The 10,178-nt window shown below is 41.6% G+C and overlaps 1 protein-coding gene across 2 annotated transcripts; it reads left to right on the forward strand.

Moving 5' to 3' along the window:
- Positions 1-59: 59 nt before the first annotated feature.
- SARAF (store-operated calcium entry associated regulatory factor) lies at positions 60-7,064 on the forward strand. Of its 2 annotated transcripts, none has more exons than XM_035545193.2 (6): positions 60-205; positions 330-505; positions 1,677-2,067; positions 4,589-4,697; positions 5,595-5,713; positions 6,216-7,064. In XM_035545193.2, exons 1-6 carry the CDS (start codon positions 121-123, stop codon positions 6,239-6,241), a joined length of 906 nt encoding a protein of 301 aa, XP_035401086.1. In that variant the 5' UTR covers positions 60-120; the 3' UTR covers positions 6,242-7,064. The 2 variants fall into 2 exon arrangements, with proteins under 2 accessions (XP_035401086.1, XP_035401096.1); XM_035545203.2 differs by having other exon boundaries at positions 5,598-5,713.
- The last annotated feature ends 3,114 nt before the right edge of the window (positions 7,065-10,178 follow it).

Consider the following 10,178-nt stretch of genomic DNA (forward strand, 5'->3'; position numbering starts at 1 on the left):
GAGGCTTCGCGGAAAGCGCGCAGTGCGCGTGCTCCCCGGCTGGTCCCCGCTCCTTCCGGCCGGGCGGCCAATGAGCAGCGCCGCGCGGACCCGGAAGAGCTCAGTTAGCGAGGAGCCGCCATGGCGGCCGGTGGTGCTGGGGCCGCGCTCCTCCTGCTCCTCCTCAGCGCTGCCGGCGGCCCCGCGCGGGGCTGGACCCAGCCGGGTGAGGCCTGCGGAGCCGCTCCTGCGCCCGGGGAGGCCCTTCTGGGGAAGGGGGCGGGTTTTCGGTTGCCCCGTGGCTACGGTGGGCCTGCGCTCCGTGCTGATCGCCGTGCTTCTCGTTGCAGGCAGGGTTCTGCTGAGGGAGGTGCAGGCGCTCACTCTGCACAGGGGTCAGTACACCACGTCCCGGCGCACGGCAGCCGTCCCGCAGTTGCAGTGCACGGGAGGCAGCGCCGGGTGCTCCCGCGTCCCTGAGGTTGTGCAGTGTTACAACAAAGGCTGGGATGGGTACGACGTGCAGGTAAGTGTTTGAAGTTGGCGTTAAGCTTTAATGAAATAGTTCTCGTGTTGACTCGGTAGCTTCAGAAAGAGGAAGGAGTAATTCTTTATTCAGAGGGTGGTGAGGCACTGGAACAGGTTGCCCAGAGAAGCTGTGGATGCCCCATCCCAGGAGGTGTTCAAGGCCAGGCTGGATGGGGCTGTTGGCAACCTGATCTAGTGGGTGGCATCCCTGTCCATGGTAGGGGGTTTGGAACTGCATGACCGTTAAGGTCCCTTCCAACCCGAGCCATTCTATGATTAATCATACTTGGAATAGAAATTACCATAGGTATTTCAGCACTTCAGCTTTACCTTTTAAAACTTTTAGTTCAGGTTTCTAGGAATTCCTCTTACACGTTAATATTTTTGTCAGGTATTTCAAGACAGAGCTTTTCTTAATCTGTTACCTATGCTTCTGGCAATAGAATAAACAGGAAACAAAGCTGAAGTTTATTGTTAAAATTGATACGGTATTGTAAAAGTACAGCCAAACTTGAATTGGCAGTGGGTACTGCTATCCTGAATTATTAATTTGGAAATTACTTCTTTTAAAGTATGTCAGTTACAGTTAGAGTTGACACCTAAGTTCAGATACTTCAAAGAATTGTGAGACTGACAAATCTGTATATGTTCACCTACAGAATGACAATCTGATTATTAAATATCACATATGAATTCCTTATCATGTCTGTCCCAATTGCTTTTCATATCTGTCTGAACACAAATATAACCGTGTGCATTGCTTTTCAGACTCCCATGGTCTTCCATGTTTGTATCTGCTCTTCAGTCTGCATCGACAGGTGTTTATTAATGGTGCACCTCGTCATGCAGAATACAGATTATTTTCAGAAATGTTACACCTAAATAAGGCATACTTGAAAAACCTGTTCAGAAAATCTCATAGAGTTGTAACTCTTCTTTGCTCTGAATGATGAGATAATATTAACTTTTAAGTTTTTTTTAAATCATTCTAAATTAATTTCAAAGTTCTAGCCCTTAGAATGGGAGAACTTAGAAATTCCTTACACCCTGGCCTTTTAAATGATTTCTTGGCAATGATAGTTGCATTTCTGAGCATGTTTGGGAAAACAGACAGGTATTCTCGTCTCTGGAGAAGTAGCTGCTATTTTATATTGTGTTTATTTTTCCAGTGGCAGTGCAAAGCAGACTTGGAGAACACCTATCGCTTTGGACAAATTGAAGTGAGCTGTGAAGGCTATGATTATCCAGATGATCCTTACATCTTAAGAGGATCCTGTAGTTTGCTGTTCAGGTTAGAGCTGACTGAGGAAGGTGAAAGGAAAGTGAAGAACTCTGAAAGCTTCGGTTCTGGCTTTTATCAGTCAAGGAAGGATTCTTCTGATTCTGGTGCCGGAGCAATTGTTATAATTGTTATTCTGGTTCTTGCTTTTGGAGTATACAAGCTCTTCCTCAGTAACCAGCAGCCTCAGCAGACGTCTGGTGATGGCGATGGATTCGCTCGTCCTTCCTGGCAGAATCATCAGGCACCTCCTCCTCCTGGTTTTAAGCCCAGCTTCACAGGTAGGGCTCCAAGCCATTATAATGCTAGCAAGCAAGCAGGATTGTACTGTGTTATATGCAATAGGTGCATGTGGGACAGGCTTGAAACCAATACATTGTTAGTGTATTATGTTTAACTGGCTGCAAACCTCCAGCCAACACTCAACTGCTATTTGTTCAAAAATGAAAATAAGCTTGGTTTCTCACTGGCTTTCAAGGCAGACTGAAGCAAACTGCTCTTTGAATCTGGGAAAATTCAACTTGCAGTGCTCTCCAAACATTCTTTTCATAGGATTGTAGCAGGGGAAGAGTAATTACCATTCTCTCTTCCAGATGAGATGAGATCGTAAAGGCAGAAACAAAGTAATGCCAAAGAAGCTCTCTGAAAATCTACAGAAGAGTCTTTTGGGCAGTGTGTGCTTGTAGCCCAGAAAGCCAACCGTATCCTGGGCAACATCAAAACAAGCGTGAAAACAGATGACTCTTCTGTCACATAATGGATTGAAATAGATAGTCATAGTATGTAAGGCAAGGAAACGTTACTGATCTGGTGTTTGACCCACTCATTTAACCCTCTGTCTCTCTGGTGAGACAGAGGAGGGGTCCAATCAAGTATTAAATAGCAAGGATTGAGTGTACTTGGTCAAAAGTTTATGCTTTAGTAATGTTAAAACAAACATTGGTTTCTTCCAGGCTTGCTCAAACCACTTGGCCAACAGGGGCTGCCAATATAGCTCTTTCAGATACCCTTGTGCAGGGCATTTGCAGCAGAAATGCTTCGCATGTACCTGCTGCAGAAGATTAGAAGGGTTGTGCTTCACTATTACTAGTTAGTGGCTATGCAAATTGATTTTGGTGTGGTTATTTCAGACTTTGGGCAGTTTTTTCATGCTCTGTGTGCACTAGTGACCTTGTGTGTGCATGCCACTTGCCTCTGGTATTACTGTGGCAGTTTCAGGGTTCTGTTCCACTGGGCACAGTCGAAACAGAATAAAGGGCTGCTTTATTACTTCTGTCCGGTTCCTTGTCGTTTACTTGCACAAATGTGCTTTTACTGAACAGGAATCTGAAATCTAGCAGGACTAGGACTTTGAAAATTTATTCGTTGATTCTGAAAAACTTAAAAAGCACGTAGGGATTAATTAGTATCTGCCTTCAGTTTTGACAGCAGAGGAAAGCGTGTCTCTGAGTGCATATGGCTTTGCATATTAAGAATGTATTTGTCTTTGAAAATCTGGATGGTAATGAAAAGCAGTGTAGTTCACTTATTGCTGTTAATATTTAATTTGCCTCATTTCAAATTCCCCTAGCATGCAGAATGTGTCCTGTGAAACTCGTTTAGCTGGCCTATCTTAATTAAATTAGACTTTTCCTCTGTTAGTGGTTTGACATCATCTTGAATGTTTACTTGGATTTTTCAACGACGATTGCTTTCTGAGTTGGTGTTCAGCCGTGGTGCTTTTGGACAAATGAGTTTGTTCATCTCCCTGATTAATGTTGTTCTTTACCGTAAATTAAGCATTATTTTGGATCCCGTATCAGCGTAGTTTAACAGGTATATCATCCCAACGAGAGCTTCTTTCTCCCAAATCATTGAAAATGAAATTCATCATCAAATTACACGTAGAAGTCTGACTTAAACTGGTGATTCAAGTTGAGATTTTTCTCCCATGCCATATTTCAGAGAGACTCTAACATTGCTTTCAGTTCTTGCCTTTTTATGCTTCCTTATGCGTTAAACCTGTGGTTGAGCTTATTTTTGCATCCCCGATTTTCTCTAGACCAGGAAGTTATTCTACCTTGTTTTTGCACCTTCTCTTAATTATGAATGAAAGACATCTGGTTCAGAGACAGAACCCCATGTTATTTAGTTCAAATATAAAACCTGTGACTCTCCTCCCCCCAGTGCACTTTATTTGCTTTCATTTTTATCAAGGTATTTGTCAGGCTTATTGACTCATGCATAATAACTGCAATCACACTGCAAAGTTTTTATCATGTCTTCTGATACCAAGTACAAGACTAGAATTACCAGAAACAATATGGAGGAATGTTAGCGGCTAAACTGAGCCACTCTTACTCAAAACGAGCAGATGTTTTCAGTGAGGTCAGATGCAGTGCGTGTTAGTGATTGGGTCACTGTTAAGTTTTATGATACTTTATGCCTTAGTCTGCCCGCTGTGTGACCTTGAGCAGATCAATTTTTCTTCAGTTCCTCTGTTATTTTTAATCGAAACTGTCTGCTTATAAAATCCGCAGGCAGGGACTCTGCACTGTTTTGGAAACATCAAGACTATGAGATGGGCTGGAAGCTAATTGCTAATGTAAAACTCTACTGTTCTTACTATTTGTTTCTGTGTTTCTTCCTGCTTTTCAAACTGTGAGGCCTTTCAAGATAAACTTAATCAAGAATCTACTGAAATCAAGAGGAACACAGTGTCTAATTTTTCATTATGTTTAATGGGAGAATTTTGTTGCAACAGCTGGCCGGAGAATTAGGTGCCATTAACTGATGTGTTTTCCTTTTTCCATTTGGTTCAAGGAGGTGAGAGATCTGGGACTTGGTCCAGTCATGAAAACAATTCAGGACCAGGATTTTGGACTGGATTAGGAGCAGGAGGCTTGCTAGGCTACTTGGCTGGCAGTCACAGGTAAAATATGCATACTGTCAGATTTTAAGTATTCAAGAGTTCAGGGGGTATACCATATACTACGTTTATATTTGTAAATTTTCAGACTTGTCTCATTCAAGCTCTAGAACCCTCCTTCTAGAACAACTTAGAAGTGCAATCTGTAACTCTAGCAGCGAAGATATTCTGAATGTCCTTTTCAGGGAGAAGAACTGGGAAGACTAAGGTTTTTCATTCTGCTCTAAGTACATACTCAGACCTGGCTTGGTGGCCGGCAAATTTAAAACGAGCATTTAAACAATCTCTCTACAGACTGCCTTAAAATACAGATTAAAATATGGTTTTATGCTTGTCTTGTGTTAGTGTCATCTCTCTTAAATTTAGTGTGGATGGCAGTTGCTCTTGTTTGACTGCACTGAGTATCACACTAAACAGCCTTTAATCTGCAGTCTCCTAATGTCCCATGTATGGAAATCCAAGAGTTGTGATTTTTTTCAAAGGACTTATAGGTCATAAGTTGCATTTTTGGAAAGACATAATACAAATAAAGCCGTTTCAGTGCTGGAGTAAATATCTACTGGTCATCTGATCGTTGCCAAACACTTTTAAACTTTAAAAATGCATCACTCTTAAGCTATTTAAGGGTGGAAATTGTTGCTGTCGTAGTCTTCACTAGAGAAAATATGACCTGCAGGGACTTCTCGGAGACCAAGCAGTTTCCTGTATTTGTCAAATAGCTGCACTTAAATATTAAGATCATCCTTGCTGTTAATTCTTTTAAATAGAGAAGCTTCTGTGTTTGAAAAAAATGCCTGCTTACAGTTCTCCCTCAAATGCATTCCCCTTGTTGTTTGAAGTGGTAATACCATAATTACTGATAAGGTTACTAATGAAGTCTTCCTACCCTGTTTCCCTCAGCAGAGCACAGTCACGATCGCATTTCAGTATGTGGACAGATCCCCCAGCTGCACCTCCAACGTATGGGCAGTCGAGCAATTCTACACAAGGTAGCAGTACAGGAACAAGAACTGCTTCTGGTAAGGCACGAGACCTTTTAATCTGCTGAAACTCAAGAGACTTGGACCTGTCCAAAATGCATGGAATATTAGTTGAGGTTCAGCAAGTATTCCTGCCTTTATTTTGGCCAGGAATTGGGTACAGATGAGCATGTAACCATATCTCTATTTCTTACGGAAACAGAGCACCATTGCTGGGCTTGAAACTCCTTCACAGGCCTACAGGGAGCGTGGTACCAACGAGTAGTGGGTTTTTCTTTATTGGCAAGGTTCATTATTTTGAGACTTTCCCCTTCATTGTGTGCTACACATGCCCTTTTCTAGAAAATGCACAAATGTGATTTGTGTAAAAAAAAAAAAAAAAAAAAACTATAAAGAACATTCTTCAGGCCAGTCAGTCCACAGCTGTTGCTTGACGTATTTTATATTCAACTCATCTCGCAAGTTCTAGACTTTTTAGAACTGGAGAGGGCCCAGTGGAAAGTACGTAATGGAGCTGAGCCTTTTTTCTTCTTCTTTGCAGGCTTTGGGGGCACAAAACGAAGATGAAATCCTTGACGCTACTACATCTAAGTTATTGGACTAAATTGTCTTTCTCTGTACTAGCCCCTTTTTTATTAGCAGTAGGCTTCAAAAGCAGTTGTGAAGAGAGGTGTAAAGAACTATACAAAGAATCCCTCTCTTTCCCAGGTGGAAATGTGGACCTTCACTCTGGTTTAGGGTATTGCAGGTGCTGGAACATCCACTGTTTCACCACAATGGCTTTTTCTCATAAGATACAAAATAAACTCATCCATGTTGGGAAGAACAAAGTTACAGTTGCACATACTTGATGGATTAATGCAATAGTAGCCTTAGCAGATTTTCAGAGCAAGTGGTTTACTGTTCTGGGGTCAGTTTCATTTAACCCAGATTTTTTGTGGTTCTGGGTTTGGTTGGTTTGTTGTTTTGGTTTGTTTTTAGTGGTCCAGCATCTGAAATGCCTGATGTGTAATGTACCTGATACCTAAGGGTTGCTGTTCTTTGAAACTACTGTTGTTTGTCTGTGTAGAATTCATGTGAATATTACTGTAAGTGCTGTCAGGCAGTCAAATGGGGTTTTCCATAGTGAAAAAGGGCAAAATTAAATATATAGAGAATAACATTAATATTTGTCTCTGTGCTGTGTGACGGTTGGAGACAAGACTTGCAGTTATGAGGCCGCACCATGCTTTAGAGTTTATCCAAGTGGCCATGGAAATCTGGCATTTTTTATAAATTATGAAAAAATGCATAAGTAACTTGAAGTGAGACAAGATCATGTGTAATTTGGGCCTTTTTCTGGGGGACTAAGGTAATTTAAATAAAGATGTCTGCAGATGCTTTGCCTACATTGCCCTCTTCTTTTTACTGTGGGTGTTAGTAGTGCTGTGAAAATGTCTGATATAGACTAGTCTAAATCTTAGCCCTTGACTTCTCTGCTTGATGACCTGTCCAGGACTCAATAAACCAAAAGTGATTGTTGTGAATGGAAAGGGAGCATTCTTAATCCAAAGCTGGTGGTATCTCTGGAGCGTATCAGGCCTTGAGACTAATCAGAGAAAGGAAATTCACTGTCTGATAGGACAAACTTTCTAGAATGCGCTTCCTTTGACAGTGCTTTTTTTTAGTGGGAAGCAGGGACGCCTTGCTTTGGTCTGTAATGATATTTTTGGGGCTCTGAGAAGTGTCATGTAGTTCTTAGATGATTGATAGTACCATGGGAAAGAAATTGCTTGAAAAAAAAATCTCGGGATTTGGGCAGAAATGAACAATGGGCAGCTTGAACACTAAACTTTCTCCAGAGGCCGTACCTTTATCATAGCACAGCTTAGAAGCATGTGTGTGCACAGCTCTTCTATGCTGGCAACAGCCTGAGAAGCATAGCTTTCACCCTTGAGATAATACAGTGTGTGGGAACTGATGTAAACTATTCCAGCGAAAGCACAGCCCTGCTTTATTGGTACAAGCTGCATCTCCCCGAGGAGGCTTAGCAGGTATGTTTAGTCTAGGTGAGTGACTTCAGCGTTACTCCTTGAGAAAGCGACTGGGTCCATTCGTGTACGGAAAAATAATTGGCTGAAGTGTTAATGTATGAGTTTAATGTCTGGCTTAAGCAACAATATAAATACATATGAGAATCTTTAAGAAGCCAACAACGTAAGTTACAAAAGCGTGGTGCTCTCAATGAAAACACAATCGTGATAAAATTGGTAACTGATAGTGTTTGGCTGCTGAGAGCTGTTGGAGGATTAAGGGGAAACAGCCTGATAAACAGCCTGTTCTCATAACCTAGAAACCAGGCTATTAGAAAGTTTTTGGTTTTGTGAGGGGAAGTATATGATAAATCTTTATAGCCAAGGATAGTAATGAATTTCAGTGGTGGAGTTCTTACTTATTTGTAAGTATATACAGGTTGAAACATATTACAGTCAATATTCCCCTCACCAACTAATTACATAACAATGAAACTGGACTTCTACAGGTTGGGTAGTTTGAAGTGGTCTAAATAATGAAGTACTATACATCTTTAGACAATGTTTGTATTTATATCCTGCATGAAACCTGTTTTGATGCATGAACTTGAATTACAGTAGTCTGCTGAACCTGGTTTTGGATATTTTTGCCTTCTGTTTGTCAATGCAATAAAAACAAGTGAGTGGAGGGTATTCCTTCCTTTTAAACACTATCCTGAGGCCTGCAGGGCTGGCACTGTCTGTTTTTCAGTTGCTTTTGTGTGGTAATTGCAGTTCTGCTTTGCACTTAGGAATATTTCTGCTCATACTCTTAAAATGCCTTATACCTTCACACAAAACTAAAGCTCTTTACAGGCATGAAACTCCCAGTTTTACAGCTGACTTGTTCTGAAGCATGTGATGCAAGAAAAAAGACAGAGATAAGCTTTCTCTATGCCACTTTGTCTTGTGACTCAGCTCCTAGGTCACATCTCAGCTAGTTCAGCAGACTCATGCTCTACAACTTTCTCCTTCCTTTTGGCGCAAAGTATGCGTTAAACAAACAAAAGCCCTCTAAGTTTTGTTTAATGTTCCATGATCATCACTTCGTATCACAGAGTTGCAAAAGAGAGGTAAAGCTAGGTGGCATACTTTCCAGCAGTAGGACTAGGAGTTGTTTCAAGGCATGATTGCTAGAATAAAGTAGCAAGCAATGCCTGCCTGCGCAGTCACCTAAAAGCTGAAAATGCAGTATTTGTGCACAGGGACTGAGCTTAGCATCAGCTGTGTTGCATTTCTTCCTCCTTACTAAAGCAACTTGGTGTTCTGAATATTTTGCAGAGTATCTATCAACCAGTGTTTCTGACACAGAAGTAGCTTAGCTGTCTATAAAGTACACAAGCAAAACGACAAGAAGTCGGTGCCAACAGACAGTGCTGTTGTCTCATGCTGCATGTAATGAAACATTCAGGCCCCTTGTTCTTCTATATGTACCAGGGTGGTCCAACGTAAAGGGCTGCTTGGGAGAAGCTCAAATATCCCTCAGCATATTTTGCTGAAACCTTTTTCTGCAGCTGATTCTCTTGTGTTCCCAGTATTCTGACTGACTACAGTAGTTTTTACTTTTTGACATCTTTTCTATTGCAGCTGTGTTTTGACAGGGCTACTGAAAATAATCAGCGGACTCCCTTTAAAGTGCCTTTATTTCTTTATCTCCCACTGTCTTCTATCTCATAGTTGACTCTTTTTCATGCTATGTGTCAATGTTTCTTCAGTAATGAAGCGACAAGTACTTGCAAAAAGTACATTGAGCTGGGAATGGCTGTCATAGGTTGAGAGGAAATCAAAACACTAAACTGACAGGCTGTGAATTGACCTTTGTGGTCATTATGGCTTTGAAAATAACTTTTTTCAGCCTTCTGGTAGATAAGTGATTTTTGTCAAGGACGGCAACTGGAGCAGATTAAGGGCTGGTGAACTAGCAGCATATAGAAGACCTGAAAACATGCTCTCCATTGTACCTTGGGAATGACTAAGACTTGTAAGCCAGGTAGCTGGCCTAGGATGTGCTAGCTCAGCCATACATAGTGGCTTCAGGCCAGGTTTGGTTTTTTTTTTAAAGATTTCAGATGCTTCTGAAAATGCTACAATACAATATAAGTACCAAGCATAAGGAAGGGAACTTGGCCCCACATTTGTATTTTTTTTTCCCCACTGGAATGTGTCCTGAAATGAACTGAGAACAGAAATGGAAAGGGCAGCAAACAAGCATGATGAAAAACGGCAAGTTTACACCTGCAATACCAAAGCCAGGATTACAGATGGAGCCTTCCCTTCCCACACAACAGCAGGAAATACTAGGTAGCTCTAATAGCGGCAGTGTCGGGATTCTTATTGGGCTTGAAAGGTTCATCCTGCATTCCTAAACAAGTCCTAGGGGTGATTATCAGTGATATGTATGTTTTTATCTGAGGACCGTAAGAGCCATAGCTAAATTCAGTCCTCAGGCCACC

Source organism: Cygnus atratus, chromosome 4, assembly GCF_013377495.2.
Source record: "Cygnus atratus isolate AKBS03 ecotype Queensland, Australia chromosome 4, CAtr_DNAZoo_HiC_assembly, whole genome shotgun sequence".
In the NCBI taxonomy this organism is placed as follows: Eukaryota; Metazoa; Chordata; class Aves; order Anseriformes; family Anatidae; genus Cygnus; species Cygnus atratus.